The sequence below is a fragment of the Molossus molossus genome, unplaced genomic scaffold, assembly GCF_014108415.1.
Source record: "Molossus molossus isolate mMolMol1 unplaced genomic scaffold, mMolMol1.p scaffold_m16_p_15, whole genome shotgun sequence".
Lineage (NCBI taxonomy): Eukaryota > Metazoa > Chordata > Mammalia > Chiroptera > Molossidae > Molossus > Molossus molossus.
In genome coordinates this window covers 50,434,553-50,453,920 of record NW_023425350.1, presented here as the reverse complement: position 1 = coordinate 50,453,920, position 19,368 = coordinate 50,434,553, and the positions used below count along the sequence as shown (strand labels likewise).

The 19,368-nt window shown below is 41.2% G+C and overlaps 1 protein-coding gene across 1 annotated transcript in view; it reads right to left on the bottom strand.

Annotated features, from left to right (window-relative positions):
• ANTXR1 (ANTXR cell adhesion molecule 1) overlaps window positions 1–18,892 on the bottom strand; it is a 228,112-nt gene extending 209,220 nt beyond the window's left edge. Inside the window, exon 1 of the mRNA XM_036263300.1 lies at window positions 18,388–18,892. Coding sequence (XP_036119193.1) covers window positions 18,388–18,539 — 152 coding nt within the window. The 5' untranslated portion in view covers window positions 18,540–18,892. The remainder of the gene's footprint in view (window positions 1–18,387) is intronic.
• Window positions 18,893–19,368: the final 476 nt, after the last annotated feature.

The following is a 19,368-nucleotide window of genomic DNA, read 5'->3' as shown; positions in this document are numbered from 1 at the left end:
AGTGCAGTCTATCCCCGGAAGATGTCCATGGGCCAGGAGGGTACCAGGACAGTGTAGAGGATTCAGGGCCCTTCCTGGCATTTTGTGCCTTGGTTCCACAAGTATAAATCTCAACAAAATTTGAAATTCAAGTAGCTTCCCAGGAATTTTGCTGGAACACAGTGCAGAGTTCTGTGCTGGAAGATTCATCCAGTATACCTGGGTGCACTCACAATCAGAGTCAGCACCTTCCCACACCACCTCTGACTTGGCTTTGAGAAGGGCTCCCCAGACCACAGGGAGACGAAGTCACCAGTCCTCACTACTAGTCCCATAGGAAGGTCACTGCTGGGGGAAGCTCCATGGTTTCTTACTTACTTCTTACTTCTTTTTGTTTTTCTATATTCTCTCCAGTGTTTGGAACATCCTAAGACGTCAACGACTCTGGCCGGGTCCCTTATTTGGATAGAGCGTGGTCCTGATATGCCAAGGTTGTGAGTTGAATCCCCAATCAGAGCACATACAAGAAGCAACCAATGAATGCACAAATAAGTGGAATAACAACTAGATCTCCCTCCCCCCTCTCTGAAATCAATAAATAAAAATTAAAAACAAAAAAGTTAACAAATTTTGGTGACGTTGCACTCACTGAGTGCTCCCAGCGAGGGATTTGGCATTGCCTTCAGATTACCGCTCAATTACTTCCAAGGGTCTAATATGCAAAGAGTAGGAGAAAAATAAGAACTCTGAGCCTCATTTCGACTTGTTTTCTGAACTACATTCTTTTGTGTTTATGTGAGTTTCCAACCTCCCTGTGGTTAAGCTCCTTAGAAACACAGGCTCTTTCCATTAGCCACACACAGAACCAGAGTTAGAAACAAATGGGCCAAATTGAGTTTAAATTGTTTCCCCTTCTTTTGCACATGGGGTAGAATAAAACGAAAGGGAAAAAAAGAGAGCTCATAGTTGGAATCATCACCCAGGAGTCTTTCAAATCTGAAAGAGCAGAGTTGCTTTAAGGATAGAAATTATGAAACTGTCAGTCCCCGATTTTCCTTAGCCCCACCCAGCTGATGTCACTGATGTGCTCAGTGACCCATCCAGGTCCCCAGCTAATCCTCAAGGGTAGCATCCTTGGGTACCACTCAGGGGGACCAGCAAGTAGTGCTGCCATGAAAGGCCCTGAGTTCATTTGCCCCCCCCCTCCACTCGCCCGCTTCTTTCTTGGCCTTCTTTCCTTCCTCCCTAACCTCACACTGCACCCTAACTGGCTAGAACCCTAAACGCAGCCCAGGCCTTCAGTCCTTACCCTCCTATTACTGTCTGGGGTCATGGCCAAGCCTCCTTCCTGCTCAAAAAGCTTGACCTCAACTCTTGCTTTCACTCCAGCTTCTTCAGATACCGGTCCAGACCCAAACCAAGCCACTAAGCACTGTACTTGGACTTTGAGGCTACTCACCCAGCTCCCGTCTGTCTGTGTCACGGAGACCCCAGTCCAGGATGCCCAGCCCCACCCTACTGACTTGTAAGGAATTTTCCTTTTAGTCAAATCAACAGATGGCTATGAAAACAATGACTTGTAAGCTATAGGTGTGAACCATTAGTGATCTGGAAAACCATTTTGTTGGGTAGTTGTCAACATTTTGAAAATAATAAAATAGAATAGAATAGAAATATCAGGATATATTGCATACAGAAAGTAATGCCAGGCAAAACTTTTGGCCAATTATGTGTAAGTAATGTATATAAACTGTATTTTTGTGTGTGTATCCAGATCAAGAGAACATTATAACAAAATATGGTCTCTTTTTACCTCCACTAATTCCCCTTTTCCAACACACACACACCAGAAAAGTCTAAAAATGTTTTCTGGTATCAACTATTGGTACTCTGGTGTAAGTTCAACAAAAAAATTATTGTTGTTGTTGTTGTTAAAACAACAAGAGAAAACTGATTAGCTGCCCCAAATTATTTCCCATAATTATGATGTACACCAAGATGTGATAAATGAGACCCACGGGTCAGCAGTCAAAGCCACCAATGTGATCTGTGGATGACCACCAGGTGGCCACAACCAGACAGGGGAAGTCAGAGGTCCTCTTCACGTGCATGCCACAGGCCACAATAAGTTCCCCTCAAAGACCAGCAGTAAGAGAAGGGGGTGGGAGCAAAACTTAAAAAGACAAACGTACTGAGTGTTTAAATTCTTGCATTGGACTAAGATTTCCAGTTTGGATGAAAGTTGCCTCCACCCCTCATCACACTTGCACTCAGCAGGATGAGCAAAGCAGCTTTAAATTAGTTTCTATATAATTGAAGATAGTGAGAGTAAGTGTGTCTACCCTGAGACACATATATTTGTGATTACTGTATTTCTTTATATTGGATTTTAAAAAATTCCTAATGCCCGGCCAGTGTGGCTCAATGGTTAAGCATCTACCCATGCACCAAGAGGTAGCCGGTTCGATTCCCGGTCAGGGCACATGCCCAGCTTGTGGGCCTGATCCCCAGTTGGGGGCATGCAGGAGGCAGCCAATCGATGTTCTCTCTCATTGATGTTTCTCTCTCTCTCTTTCTCTCTCTCTCTCTCTCTCAAATCAATAAAGAAAAAGAAAAAAAACACAAAACCCTAAGAGTAGACTTTCTGGGTTAAAGTTTATACAAAATTCTAAGACTCTTTAAAAAAAATTTGTTTTTCTTTATTGATTTTAGCGAGAGAGAGGAAGGGAGAGAGAGAGAGAAACATCCATAAGAGAGAACATCAATTGGCCACCTCCTGCATGCCCCCCACTGGGGATTGGGCCCACAACCTGGGCATACCCCCCTGACTGGGAATTGAACCTGTGACCTCTTGGTGTATGGGTTGATGCTCAACCACTGAGCCACACTGGCCGCGCAAAATTCTAAGACTCTTGATGGCTATGACCAAACTCCCCCAGAAATGTGGGACCATGACTTGAGGCCATCCAGCCCAGCGGTCAAGAACACTGACGTGCTGGCTGATGTGAGCTCAAACTCCTATTCTTCCATTACTAGTGTGCCATTTGAACAAGATGTTTCACTTTTTAAAATTTCAGCCTCCTCCATTATGCAACAGTATCTATGTCCTAAAGATTGTTCTGAGGATTAAATCTGATGCTTGTATGGTACCAAGCATCCTGCTTGGAACAGTGACCTCAATGCAGGGCACAGTAGCTGCTGCAACTCACTCCCCACCCTCATGCTTATTAACCTTCAGGAGTAAGATATGAAAGACCCATTTTCTTACCCTTCACCCACACTCAGGATTAGCTCCTTCTGAAATATCTGTAACTTGTATAAATGAATATGGATTTTCATTATAGTTTTGATGTGGATGGGTTTTATTATAAGCCATGGATTTTTTTCATACTTATTGTTCATTTGACTCTCTTCATTTTAAAAACGTTGCGTATCAGTTAGGACCAGCTCCATGATTAGCAGAACCCAGTGCAAAATGAAAACGCAGGGCCTCCTAGACAAAAATGATCAAGACTTTCAAGGAGGCGACTGCAGAGCATTAAACTAAGTGTAGGCCCCTGAGCAGCTGCTGACCTTGGTATCAATATTCTCTGTCCATTTTCACTGGGGTGCAAATGTTTTCTTAGTCCAGGAGTCAGCAAACTCTTTCTGTAGCGGGCCAGACAGTAAATAGTTTAGGCTCTGAGGGCTATCTGGTTGCCATGGCAACTACTCAACTCTGCTGTTGTAGCACAAAAGTAGCCATTGAGAGAAATTGAACAAAATGGGTGTGGCAGGGCGACAATAAAATTTTATTTATGGAAACAGTCCGCAGGCCCTAGTTTGCCATCCTCAGTACTCGAGAGTCACTTTCTTTCAGTCCTCCTAATGACAAGATAATATAAAAATCTATAATTTTTTCCCCTGGGGTTTTATGTACTTTCACTATTCATTTCCTGTTATTTATTGCTGAGACTGAGCACTGGAAAAACTGCCTTGGGATATATATGGAGGCATTCTTTGTGACCTAATAAATATTTCATGGACATTTGAAAGGAAAGTTTATTCTCTGTGGGGTATAGGGTTCAAGCTATATTTATTAAATCAACCTCATTAATTATTATTCATATCCTCTATATCCTCTGAACGCTTAAGTATTCAGAGAGATTTCTTTTCAGATTCTGCTGAGGAAATAATTTGGTTTTCTTCTTCAGCATTCGAGATAACTGTGAGTTATTGTAATACATTTCCTAAATACCAAAGCACCCTTTTATTAATAAATTTTATTCAGTCTTGGTGTATTATTCCTTTACTATACTGTTAGTTTTGTTTTAATTATATTTGATTCAGATTTAAAGTTTTGGGTCAGAAGTTTTGCATATGAATGTGTTATCTTTGGTAGATACTGATATCAGCTAGCTTCCTAAAATATATTGAGAAACTTCATCTTTTTCTATTTTCTGGAGGAGTTTAACCAATACTGAAATGTTCTGCTCCTTGAAGATGTGATACAACTTTCCATGAAACCAACTGGTCTAAAACCAAAGGACTTATTCAGAAGGGAAAACTGGTCCTTCTCATATGTCCAGATTTTATTGGGGGAGGTCAAAATCAGAAAGACTGAACATTTTGCCTAAAGAGATTTTTAAAAATCACATCAGATTTAAAAACGCAGGGCCTCCTGGGTTCAAATGTATGGATTTCCATCCCTTCTGTTTCTCAGTAGGTGAACTCGGAAGAAAGAAGGGGAGTTTGGGAGCTAAAAGTAAAGTAATTTGTTTTTTTTTTTTGGTATATGAGAATATAGTATGTGTAACTTTTTTTCCTATCCTGCATTAAAAATTTACATTTTTTTCTTTTGAGAATCTAGTTTTTTTTAAGTTTTGTATTTTGCTGAATAAACTCACTGATAACATCATTGTGACTTAACTATCTTTTCTGGGGCCATTACTTCTGTTTATTTCCAATACATTTTCCATTTCGATGTCAATATTTTCAAGTAGTATTTTTTTCAATAAGAGTATATGGATGGCATACATTTTGAATTTTTGTTTGAGGAAGTCTAGTTACAGAATTTAAATATCACATTTCACTCAAGACTCTAATTTTTGAGTATTTAATGTTGTAGACTATAAAATAAAAACCTAATGCCAACTTTAGTTTTGCTTTTGTTATGGGATAGGAGATGCTTATTTTTTTTTTCCTTTATGGAAGTATATAGACATTTCTAATCTTCTATTTTAATAATTTATCTAAGATTGTATGTTATGGATCTTTTTAAAAAAATAATTAGACTCGCCCTGGCCAGTTTGGCTCAGCGGTTAGAGCGTCGGCCTGCGGTCCTGAGAGACCCGGGTTCGGTTCCCGCTAAGGGCACATACCTCGGTTGCAGTTTGTCCCCGGCCCTGGTCGGTTGTGCGGGTGCCAGCCACTCGATGTGTCCCTTTCACATCGATCTTTCTCTCTCTCTCTCTGTTCCTCTCTCTCTCCCTCCCACTCTACCTGAACAAAAAAAATGGAAAAATGTCCTCGGGTGAGGATAAAAAAAATAAAAATAAAAAAAATAAAAAAAAATTAGGCTGAATATTTTTTAAGTCATCTAGATCTGAAGACTAATTTTACTTCAGCTCTGGAAAATGATCTATTATTATTGTTTTTTATTATTGTAACTCTTATAAATGTCCTCGTCTCTCTTCCTAGAATTTTTATTTTATATATACTTTGTATTCTTCCTCTTGGAGTTCTGAGAAAAGTTTCTTAATCTGTCTTCTGATAAACTGAATTTACTTTCTGCAGTATTGAACATAGTGGTCATTGCCTTCAATGGACATTCAGAAAGCATATTTTCTCCTCAAAACTTATTTTCAGCTTGTTCTTTTCTTATGACAGAGTGCTCTTGTTTGTTGATGCAATATTATCTCAAAATTTATTGAAAATACTAATTAGACATATATTTGCTTACATAGCTTCAATGGTTATTGCTACTTCTTTTATATAAAAACCACTATATGTTAAAGTTTTTAAAATTATATATTTTTTGGGTAATTTCTTGCACAAAAATTATTGCTTTTTATAAGAATCCATATCTATTTGAAAATGGCTTTCATCCTGGCCAGGTAGCTTATTTTGGTGAAAGCATCATCCCAATACCCCAAGGTTGTGGGTTCAATCTCTGGTAAGGGCACATATTAGAAGCAACCAATGAATGCATAAATAAGTGAAGCAACAAACTGACATTTCTCTCTCTCTCAAAATCAATCAACAAAATTTTTTTAAAAAATGTAAACAAATAAAAAGAAAATGGCTTCCTATTTTTTTCATAAGTAAGTGACATCTTGGCTAGATAGAACATTTGGGGTCTTAAGTTTAGCCACCAAAGTTCTCTACCATTTAATGCTTCAGAGCTTTTGGAGGTAACCTGTGTCTTTTCTCATGCATAAAATTCTTCTTTTGTCTTTGATGTTGAATATTTTCACCAAGAAGGGTCTAAGTATTCTCTTTCAATTAATTAATTAATTATGATTGTTACTTGATGAGCCTATTCAATCTGCATTTTCTGTTTTGTCTTTTTTTTTAAATCAGAAAAGTTGTTTTATTTTTTTTTATTTTTTTATTTTTTAGAGAGAGAGGAAGGGAGAGGGAGAAAGGGAGATAGAACCACTGATGAGAGAAAACATCGACTGGCCGCCTCCTGCATGCCCTCCACTGGGAGTCTGGCCCACAACCTGGGCACATGCCCTGACCGGTGCATGGGTTGATGCTCAACCACTGAGCCACACCAGCTGGGCCAGAAAAGTTGTTTTCTATAAAATCTTTAAATGTGTCTTATGGACTATTCTTTAGCAATCCAAACTATCTGTTATATTGGATATCTATTTCTGCCATTCATTATGTATCAAATTCTTTTTCATCTAACTCAATTTCTATTCCAACTATGAGAATTTCTCAAACATGCCTTTACATTCATTTCATTTTCTGCATGGTCAGTTCTGCTCTTTATTGCTTCTCAGGTGACATTACTATTTTTTTGTATTATTTTATACTTCCTTACCTGTTCTGGGTTCCTTTTCTTCTCATTTTATATTTTATCTCCTGTTTCACAAATTTCTTATTTTATTTAATTTCATTGAAATCATAAAATAGATGATGCTACAACTGACCTCTTTTGCTGTTGAAAATTCTTTCCAGCCCTGGCCGGTTTGGCTCAGCGGTTAGAGCGTCGGCCTGCGGTCCAGAGAGACCCGGGTTCGGTTCCCGCTAAGGGCACGTACCTTGGTTGCAGTTTGTCCCCGGCCCTGGTTGGTCGTGCGGTGGCAGCCACTCGATGTGTTCCTTTCGCGTCGATGTTTCTCTCTCTCTCTCTGTTCCTCTCTCTCCCTCCCACTCTACCTGAACAAAAAATGGAAAAATGTCCTCGGGTGAGGATAAAAAAAAAAAAAGAAAATTCTTTCCATAAATATGTTTGTGTTTTTTTTTACCTCAGGAATTTTTGTTTAATCACTTATTTTAAGTTGCTAAAACTCTGTAGGTCTTATTTTCATCTTTAAAAATGGGATGGTATTTGCCCATACATACATATATGTATATTCAAATTATATATAATATACATTATAATATATAAACACACACACACACACACATATATGACACTGTTTTACACTTGTAAATTTCTCTAAGAACTTAGTCTGGGGAAAAGAAATGGCTGAAGTAAGCGGATTCTATCGTTCCACCAGCTAGGGGAGACTAGGGAATGGAACAGCTCCCATCATTTCCCACAAGGGAACTTCATCCTTGCGAGGTTTGTGAGCGTTAAGCCCAGTGTGCCACGTGTAGGGGTTTCTGGCCTGGTACCTACTCCGGGTTCACAGATCTCATTCCTGATCCCTCCGGCATCCACATAATCACAGACAGAACCCTGTCCTTTCCCTGGAGGCCCAGGAACCGCGGGAGGGCTCAGCCGTGCGGGACAGAACCACTGTCACGAAGGTGGCTGGTGTCAGGGGCTCTCTATTGGGGCGGAGCTGCGCCCCCAACTACCCAGGGCAGCTGCCTCTGCGAGATGCCCAAGCACAACAGCAGCAGGTGCGGGGGGATGGTTCTCATCCCTCTTCCGATCCACTCGGAACTTCAGACTCACTTCCAGATTTGCGATTATTCTCGGGGCTCCTTTAGAATCTTCCACATGCTTTTAAAACTTGGCAGCAGAGTTACAGATAGACCCTGGCCGACTCCTTCAAATTCAACCCATCTGCTTTGTTTCCAGTGGAACTCCTCACAGGTGTGTTGCAAGTCAGTCTGCTGACCTTTGAATTTAGATCTGATGCAGGCTTCCCCCGCACTCCTCCTTAAGACCTTCTTTTTTTTGGGGGGGGGGGGGGTAGGGAGCAGTTTTAGATGATTAGGAGGGAGGCAGTGAAGGAGAAGCTGTCTATGTTCAGCTATTTTTCAGAAGTCAGAAATAAACTTTCTTTCTCATCTCCCAAAAAGCCCTTCAAATCCTTAAATTTCAGTTTCTGCATTTACGATGTCCTGAAACCAGCACTTCTAAAAGTCACCAAGGCCTTTATTTTTGCCAAAGCATATGGCCTTTCTCAGCTCTTTCTTGCTGGATATATTTATAGTATTCACAAATATAACAGATACTATTAATGATACAGCAAAGTGATTTTTGAATGCCTGGTAAATCCTTTAGAATCTATAAAGATTAAAAATTATGTGGCAATATTTATTGAGTACTTGCTAAGCATCAGTATTTTACATTCTGAGTATTTTACATTCATTTCCATGTAACAGTAATTGCTAACATTTGATGAGCACTTCCTACGTGTGTACACCGGACTCTGTTCTAAGCACAACCACTCTATATGATACTATTAGCTCCCTTTATACAGATGAGGAAACTGAGTTCACAGAGATTAAGTAACTTGCTCAAGGACATACAACTAGTAAGTGGTAGAAGTGGAACTTGAACTCTGGTGGTCTGGCCCTAGTGTCCAGGTTCTTCCTCCAAACACTAAGCTCACACAGTTTCCTTTCTGGTGTCTAAACCTGTGCTCTTAACACCTATGCAACACTGCCTCCCCATGGAGGGGCTAGGAAATGTACAGCTACAGTTCATAGCGGTAGGTGCTAAGATAGTGAGAAGCACTAGAGAACTTCCAGGTTGGTATGGGAATCTGGGAGTGGGATGCCAGGAAAAGCTTAAAACTGGGGCACATAAATGGAATCAAGAGTGCTGACATGGGTGCTTATTTTAATGGATAAGGTTTATAAGGGGCTTCACCTGTCTGGCCTTCAATCCTCTTACTTTTGTTCATTTGATAGTGTCTCTTATGATAGTTAATCATCAAGATGACCATATAATTTAAAACCTAAGTTGAGATATTTTCAAGAGTAAAGTAGGAAGCAATTAATAATTATACTGGGACAAAAAGCATAGGCCAGGAATGTCTTTGGTCATACATTAATTTATTTAGGGTTAGACTATGGCTGTTCAATGGCATTTTGTAATCCCTTGACCTCATATTTTTTATTATTGTGACTGGTGTATAGTTATAGTTAGAATACTTCATTTTTATTTCCTATGTGGTTTCCATATACCTGGTATGTGTATTTCTTTTATGTAGAGAATGATGGCAGAATCATTATGATTCTTTTGCTACCAAAAATATTGCGAAAGCCCTGTTCCAGGTGTTTCCTACAGGTACTCATTAACTGAAACTGTAAATGGTTGAGCATCAGAGTTTGAGGAAAAGATGCTAAGGCCACTAAATGACCCCAAGAGAAAAACGTTCAAGGTTGTCCTCTCCATCTCTTGATAATGGACACTCTGCTGCCTATCAGGGGATATGAGTTGTGGGGATGAGAGAGTCAGAAAAAAGAAAGGACTTTCTAATGATGTGATGTAGTGAGGCGATTATTCTTAATTTCTGTTACCTTAGGAGCCCACAACTAATGATGAGAGGGTACCAATTATTAGTAATCAGCTCAAAGGGTAAGTATTAGGCACTGGCCGGTTTGGCTCAGCGGTTAGAGCATCGGCCTGCAGACCAGAGAGTCCCGGGTTTGGTTCCCACTAAGGGCATGTACCTCGGGTGCAGTTTGTCCCCTGCCCCGGTTGGGGCATGTAGGTGGCAACCACTTGATGTATCTCTCTCACTTCCTCCTTCTCTCCCTCCCACTCTATCTGAACATAAATGCAAAGAAAAAAAAAGTGTCCTCGGGTGAGGATAAAAAAAAAGGGTAAGTATTAGTAATCAGCATCATCTATGTAAAAACAGGAGTGATAATGTAGGGCATTGTAGCTAAAGGCAAGAGAGGGTATGGGTTAGTTCACCCAACTGCATAGTGTGGTTTTGTTGGGACTATAAGGGTCCGAATAGTCAGAGAGATGAGACCAGGGAAATATACAGTGGCTTGTGCAATAAGGCTCTTGAGTAACTTGCTAAGGATAATCTTAGAAGCAATGAAAGAACCATTGTTAAATATATTGTAATGTTGAAGATGGGAAGGTTCTTCCAAAAACCTGTAAGGCTTTTCTAATCAACAGTAAACTCTTACAGCTGAAAAACATAAATAAAAAGAGCTTTGGAGTTGTTTGAAGATTAAAGGGTTAGGGAAGATGATGACAAGATTAGGTTTGTGTTCTAAAAAGGTCAATTTGGTACTAGTTTCCAGTTTACAGGGAAGGAGACAGCTAAGAAAGGACATAAAGAGACAAATTTAGAGAATGTTTCAGTGAACTGCATGAGAAATGGCCTGAACTAAGAACAAAGGCCATGACGAGGCAGAGAATGGGGTAGACACAGAAGTGTGGGAGCAGACAGGGTCAGGCAACATGAGAAAGAGGATTACTTCCAGATCTTTGGCTTAAGTGGCTGGATTTATGGTGACATCATTCACTGCTTTAGCATATTCCTTTCCAAGGTCTACAATTTTTACCGGCCTAATAATCACAAAAGCCTTCTTTCTGCTGCTCAGATGTAGTCCTGGGATGCTAAGAATCAGCATCATTGGCTTGTCTTGTTCTACTCTGCAGTCTTTCAGTTACAGGTTCTCAACTGAGGTGGTACCATCTCATGGGAGGGCATTTAAAAACAAATGTAGAGGCATTATTTATTGGTTATCACATTGACCAAGAAGGCTAATGCATTTACAAAGTAGGGATCAGAAAGGTTAAGCATCCTACAGTGAAAAATTGTCCCACTGAAAATGCTAACAGCACCCCCATTAAGAAATACATTTAGCTGGAGCCCAGATACTTGTGATTCAAACTCTGAATCAGCCTCTGCACTATCGGGCATCCTCTGGGCTCAGCGGCTGCTCTCCCTTCCCAGCCTTGAAAGTTCCCTCATCTTCCACAAACTACGGGCAAGGAGATTCTTAGCTTTCCGATGCATTCATGTAGCACGCAGGTAGCAGGGAAGCAGGTCTGATCTTCATTTCTACCTTCCATTTCATCTAATTAAACCTTTGCCCACTGCATTGAATGTTTTGTCTAAAGTATGGGAGGAATGAGGAAGGGAGGAAAAGCACAAAAGCCATCACTGCCTCATGGATGGATTTGAACTGTCATGTCTGATAGTAATTCCACATTGATGAATATATCTGACTTATAGCTCCAAACTGACTCTTATCTCTTTACCCTCTTTCATGATCATTCCCTTCTTGCTTACTCAGGTCAAAGCAGAGTATAATTATATGCTGGCATTAGAGGCTTTTAATGCCCACCCATGTCTGGCTTTCCTCTCCATCTAGATACATGGGAGGATGACATTTTTTTTACCTTCTTTCCATGTGACTAGTTCTGACCAGTGGGTTGAGAATGGAAGGAGGCATGTCACTTCTGCCTGGAGCATTTCATTACCAGCCGGAGACCTTCCAGCATTTTCTTCCTTTGCAGCTGAGATGGTGGAAACAGGTATTGAGAAAGAGTCTCCACCAGCCTGGCTCCCGGAACAACTAATGAGCAGACCTCTGCTGACCCTCGTCACATGTAGCTAGGCAGAGATTATAAACAAAGGTTGATACTTTTGCTATTTTGTGTCATTGAGATTTTGGGGATTGTTTGTTACCACAGCATAACCTCACCTACCCTGACTGATTCAATGTTCTTTTGTGTTAAGATTGATTTTATCTTTCTGCATAGATCATGAGTCAGAGAGGCTTGGTTTTGAGGTTGAGTTTCATCACTTAGAGTGGCCTTGGTTAAATTTTCTGAACCTCAGGGTCTTCATGTGTCAAATGGTGATCATGAGTGTACTAACTGTATATGGTTGTAAAGACGAAATGGGATCATACAGGCAAAGCACTTACCACAGTGCCTGGAAGGTACAAGGGCTCAGTAAATGTTACTTATGTATTCCTTTTGGGTATTGATCTAAAATTTTCTTTGCCAGCCGCCTGCCCCAAATCCTCATTGTGGCCTTTAACTTTGGCTGCCTGGAGTCTCTAATGTCCTTCTGCCTGAAAAGCAAGAAGTCTGGGCCTGCTGCCTGCTTCTTTTACATCCCTTGCAGCTCCCAGGTCAGGCCATTCCTTGTAAAAGGCATTGTGTTATCCATGCCAGTATGGATTACATATTTGTTATCGGAATTGAGAGGACATTTATGCCCAATGAATGAAAGAATCAACTCAGCCAAATTGATGAAATCTAATCACTGTTTCTCATTACGAACCTGGTATGTCTGAGAAACATGTCAGAAATGTTCAAATACTCACTTCTTTTATTGATAAGTAATGGCTGGGAACGGTGAAATCTGGTCACTTAGTCACACATCAAAAAGACAAACATTCTAAATTAGCATAAAGCAAATCCCATTTTCATTTATGTGACAGCCAAGTCTCACTGAGTGATGTCAGAGTTTGTTCCTGGACTACTGGGAGTCCTTTAGCATTTGGAGACAATTACAGGTTATCGTAGGACGGGTGCCTTCCTTCAACACTCCTGGATTCTATTCTCAGCTTGACACTGAGTGTTACCAGGTCTCCAACAGCTAAGGAAACTGGAGGTAATTACTTGGCTGACCCAGACAGAAACACAAAACAAAACAAAAACATTTTTGCCTTATTTATTTTTACTTTTGACCCATATGCCAAACGTTTCAATTTGTAGGCAGTTCTAACAGCTATAACCTGGCCTGATAAGTCCTCTCCAAACCTGGAAGGTAAGTGGAAGAACATCTAAAACTAACTATAGAATCCATCTCAATACCACGCGCGCGCGCGCGCGCACACACACACACATTCTTGGCCCCTGAAAAGTTTCTTTTTCTGATGCCTCTTAGAATGATTATTGTAGCATTTTCAAGGTACCTTCTAAGGAACTCTCGTTTCCCTTTTTCAGAGCCAATGTCGCATTTTCACTACTCACAGTTCTCTTCGAAAGCATATCTGAAAACAAGCTACATCTGTGTGTTTTAACACATCTACAGAGTTGAATTTCCCTTCTCCATCAGGCTTAATCTGAATAAATTACTAATTTATTTGACATTTAAATGCATCATAAGCAGATGCCCTTAGAGTTCTATCCAACCCTCCAGATCTCGGAAGTATCTCTGTGGGCTGTTGGGAGGGGGGGTTGGGGGAGGTTGGAGTCCTGAAACGTTCTATCGAAGACAAGCTGACTTAAGAGCAGAGCAGTAGCTCTTCAATGAAGTATATTAATTGCCTTATACACCATGATGTACTGAAACTCTAATGCAGGGACTTTTAATTCCTGGAATTCACCCAGTTCCTCCAGTTGTATTGACATGTGCTTCCTATTATGACCCAACTGCATAGGGCAGTGATGAGTGGAAAGAGCTGGGCTGGGAGTCAAGAGCAGACATGGTCCCGCTCGGTCATGATCTTCGCCCAGGTCCTTGGCTAGTCACTGCATCCAGTGTTGACAAAGGCTGAACAGTTTTCTTATCTGTGAGTTAGGAACGGCAGTGCTTGCCCGCCATCAAGCAAGGTTGCCTTTGGCATACCTGTGAGATGGCATAAATGTTGGGAGACTTTAGTTCTGACTTTAAAGATTTCTTTGGTAAGTTAGAAGTTGTAAATCCAGAAGGTATTTTCCCAGAAAAGCAATATTCTACCTGGTAGTGAGGTTCTCAGTCTAATGCTATAAAAATCTGTTTAATGACCATGTCCCTGAAGTATAACACATAGTAATGACTGTACAGATCATTACCACCATGTGATCATCTAGTTGTGGGTCCTGGGGTTGGAACTCTGAGTAGCAAGACAGGGTCCCCTGCTATGGGGCAAAGAGAAGGAGAAAATTGGTGCTGGACTAAAAGGAAGTGACAGAGGGGAGGATATGGAGGCTCTAATGGGGAAGGAGCACGTGGTAAACCTGTGGGGGGCCTTTACAAATGTAGGGATTTATTGGGTGACAGCATGTGGCTTTGGCTAATCCTATAAGTAAAGCGATTCAGTGCTTACTGTCACCTCCAGCTCACCGTCTGTTCCATTCCTTTAGCTCTCTATGCCACCATTCTATTTTTGAAGTTTTAGGGCACACATAAGTATAGCCAGCACTTCCCTGAGACCCATGGTGAAGAATTCCCTTTTTCCAACTAAATAACTAATAGACTAATATATGATACATAAATACACAGTGTAGTAGCAGAAGAGCCCTGTGAGAGAGAGGAAAGGTACAGTCATGTCTGTGGGCTGGTCAACTGAGCACATTAATCTTAGCAGACCCCCTGGAAGACTTCAAGGAGGCTCCTTGACTGTTTTTCTCTGGATAGAGGCCTTTCAAATCTGACTTTTCAAATCCCTGATTGAATTTCCAGCAATCTACTTTTCCTGACTGTAACCAGAAAAGCATGTTTAAATGAACATGAAATTCCATCGGTATAAAGCCTTGTGAAGCTCAGTCCACCAACCCATCGCCAAAGCCGCTAATAATGCCCTATTGTGTTACTGTGGTAGTCTAGGTTGTCATTATGAAGTCTTTTACTCCTGGTTGAGAAAACATGACGTTCCATTAAACGTATAATATGGGTTCCCTCCAGGCCAGAGATGTATCCTGCTTAAAGCTGAAATGAGCTGAGATTCAATGTCATGGAAAAGAAGAGAACCATCCACTGGGAAAAAGGGAGTTGAGGGGTGGGGAGAAGAATGGTGAATTCAATGCCCTGTGATCTACTGGTTTCAGCCTTTGGGGGTGGGGAAACTTTATTCTGCCAAGGGCCATCTGGATTATTTATATCATTCGGGGGCTATACAAAATTATCAACTTAAAAATTAGCCTGCTATATTTCATCAGGCTAATGTGGTGAGGCATGTGATGTGCTAGAGAGTGTCATGTTGGCCAAAGGATCTCAGAGGCCCGAGGAAAAACGAGTCAGCATTCTTTTTTTCCCCACTCTGCAGTGATTGGGTGCTGGACAGCACTGGGTGAGGGGGTTCTTTCTGTGACAGCAGACCATGCCTTTAGGGCCCCCTGGGGGGCCTGTTAGCTATCACTACCTTTTGGCCCATCCCCTAGCTCTGGGCTACACAATTACCGAAATGAGTCTGCACAGAGATGGCAAGCTAGAGCTGTGCACTTTGTCCTAGCAAGTTCTAGCAAGTTTCTCCTTCAGCACACAGGTATTCCTCTCTTCAGGCAATTGGACAGACAAGTAAAGGAAGTCAGAGGAGTCCACGTAAATGTAAAGGTCTCCCCACCATTTGTTTCCTAAAGCATTTTGGGGTCCATTGTGATAATGGTGCATTTAAAAAGTTACTACTGGATCAAATATGAAAGAAGTAGCATCCTCTACAATGGCAAGAGGCTCAGTGCTCAGCACGCTAGATAGAGATCCTCCTCACACTTGAAATCATTTTTTAAAAATTCAAAGTAACTTACTTTTATTGAATATAAAAGTAACATGTTCATTGTAGAAATTTTGAAAATTCAGAAAAGCATAAAAAGAGAATTCAAAAATCTAGAATCTTCTAGAGAGAAATACTATTACAGATGCATTTGTAAGGTAGAATCATAATGTATATGTTTGACAATTATATTTTCACCTAAGAGTATATATTTTCCTTAGTAAAATATGACAGTGCCTACCACTTAGAAGTTGGCCAATACTAAATATTGTTATTCTTTAAAAATCTTTGCATCTTAATACAAATTATATCTTAATTTATTTCTTTGATTACTACTAAAGTTGAATTTTTTAATTAACTTATTGACTTTGATACATATTTTTAGTGAATTATTTATATAGTAAGCCTATTTTTTATTGGGATGATCTTTTAAAAACTAATTTATATATATATTTAAAGAGTAATTTGCATTGCAAAAGTTTTTGCAACTTGTTAATATCTTTTATTTATGGCATTTTTTTTTCACTTATAGAAATGTAAGATTTTAATATATTTAAATACTTTTATAGTTTTCTCTCTTGTTTCTGCCCTGTTTTAAAAGCTCTAAAACTAAGATTACAATATTATTCATCTAGAATTTCTTCTAGTTCTCTCATCATTTCATTTTAAACATTTCAAATTTCAACCCTGGAACTCATTTTGGTGTGTGGTGTAAAGTATAAATATAACCTTTTCTTTTCCCAGGTTATCAACATTTGTCCAAGAATCATTTTTTTTTTTTTAAACAACAAATTAATTCCCACTGATTTGAACTTCCATTAAATGCTTACATATCCTTGTTTTTTTTTTTTCTAGATTTTCTACTCTGTCTACCTATTTTTTTTTTCTTTTACCATCCATTTTTATTAATTTGCTTTATAATAAATTTTAATATTTGGAGGTATAAGCATTTCTTCATTATTCCTTTTCAAAAGTGTTTTAGCTCTTTTTGCCTGTTTTTTCCCTCTCAAGATAAACCTAGAATCATTTTGTTAAAGTACTCTCAGAACTAAAATAAACTCTTTCAGAACTTTGATTAAAAAGTTGAATTCAATTTATAAATTGACTTTTGGAGAACTGATTATCTCCACAGTATCCAGTGGAGTCAATCTGTTTAGGGACATGGTGATTCTGTCCATTTTTTCAAGGTTTCCTGTATGTCCTTCTCAGCTGGCTTAAAAAAATTTTTTTTTTTTTAAAGCACAATGATGAACATCTCTGACTGTTTTCAGACACAGTCTCTGAATCTGTGAGCTGGTACTCCAAGCCACTAGCATTAACAAAAGAAATTCCATTTCTTAGCACTGGAGTATTTTCAGTATCCACCTTCTCATAAATCTGCAAGAAAGATCTCACTTTTCATCCAAAGAATCTGGAGTTCAAAACAGCCTTTACGGAAAAATCAAACTCTAGGGGCAACTGCAAAGCACATTTGGTTTCTTTCTAGCTGGCCAGCTTATTTTGCAGGATTCTTTTTTTTCTATTCCCAAATACTTTCCAGTCTGTGAAATTCATCTCCCCGCCACTGCAACAGCAAGCGTCTCTCCTGGCGCTGGGCAGCTCACACAGTTTTAAGGCGCACGGATCTTCTCTGAGGAGCTTTTTATTATTGAAGCTATTTTTTAATAGAGAGCATGGAGATTCATTGAATGGCTGCAACCTGGCAAATCTACGGGGATTTGGGATGAGTTTAATCGGGCAGAGTTCAGCTCTCCCTTGAGCATAATCCCGGTGCCTAAGCACTATCCATTTTCATAAGGAAACCAGGGCTCCTGCACCTCCCTGGTAGCCCACCAGTCAAATCGCCAAGAACATGAATTCGCCTGCATCAGGGGTTCTCAATCCCAGGGGCTGTTTTGTTTTTTTTGCACGGGGGGAACTTTGGGCAATGTCTGGAGACACTTTTGGTTGTCTCCACTTTGGGGCTGGGGCGGGGGCAGAAAGGGGGAGAGAGGGAGGATGGAGGAGGGGTGGTCCTGGCATCCCCACTTGGCAGTAGTGGGTAATAGACCAGGGATGCTGCTAAACACCCTACAAGGCACAGGATTGCCCCACAACAAAGAATTCCCCAGCCTAAATCTCCGTAGTGCAGAGATTGAGAAATCCACCTATATTTCCAACTGCCCAGTCAGCATGCATTTTATTATCAGGAACAAAGGTAATGCATTAACTAGGACAGCGTTTTTTAAAAGGAGCCGATAGACTTTGAACAGCCCACGCCTCTTTAGACGTGCCCGAAAGTTCTGCCTCTCCTAAGCAAGCTACAAATGAAAAGGATTCACAGAAACGGAGTAAGTCAACAGCATCCTCACACTCCCTTGCACGCTCCTCGGCCAGAGAAAGCAAGGCAGAAAAGGAGTTTGTCCCCCGAACAAGGAGGGACGCCTCCCGGGGACCCCAGCAGCAAAGGATGGGAGGCGCGCTCCCCTGACAAAGGCGCTGCGCTGGGGCCGCGGCCACCTCCCGCGGTCCCTCTTGGACTGGCGTGTCCGTCCCAAAGCCACCCTGCCAACGAGCCCAGCCGGAGGAGAAAGCATCACCAGCTCAGCCTAATGTAGAACAACTTACGGCACTTACTTGTCCAAAATGAAGTACAGGTCAAATCCACCGTAGCAGGCTGGACCCCCTTCCTCCCTGCGTGCCCCATGCCCGGCGCAGATGAGCACAAAAGTGGCCAAAGAGAGCCACTTGAAGCCAATGCCAAGGGCTCTCGGCTCCACGGTGGCCATGACCTGCAGCCCAGGGAGAGGGTAGGGTCCTCTCCTTCCCACGCTCCTCGAACTCGCCAGGACCCTCAGGGACGCGCCATCCGAGGGGCCCTCCTCTCGGGCCCTTTATTCCCCCTCGCTCTCCTGAAACTCCCCGGAAGCAATTGTCTGGAGGAGTTCAAGGTTTTCCTTCTGGTTTCCGCTTCGATTCTGTTTCTAGGTTTCAGGTTTCAAGAATCCCAATACTGTACTCCGCTGTTTTAAAGGGGCTGCTTCAGACTCCGGCCCGCCGGCCGCTCCGGTGGCTGCGCTGAGGTTTTGCAATCGAAGCAGTTCCGTCCAGACGGTTCTTTGTCCCAGATTTTAAATATTATGGGGTGGGTTTTCAAATTGTTCTTGGTCGGGGGAGTGCTTTGCCTTTACTCCCTCCTCTCTACCCCGTTTTAATTTGATAGGGGAAGAAAGTCCAAAGGGTGCCACCTTGTGGCCCAAGACGACGAAAGCGCTCTTGGGCGTTCGCGGGAGCAGGGCGATGCGCTTTCTTCTTTTTCTCACGCACCTTCTCCCTGCCCTCCATTATTTCTTCCCCATTTTTAATTGTCTCTCATTCTCTAGCCTTTTAATCCCTGTCTTTTCCTCGCCTATTCCACGTCTTCTGATAACTTCACTGTAACATTGGATGAAAACTTATTTTCTCCAACCACGGTGGCTCCCACCCGAGACTGGGATCTTTGCAAAAAAGCCATTGTGCAAATTAAGCAGAGAAGAACGGGGCCTTTGTGATCTGAATCATCCAAGTGACTTTACTGTACTCTTAGCACAGATCATAAAGGACACTGTTGGGGTCCAG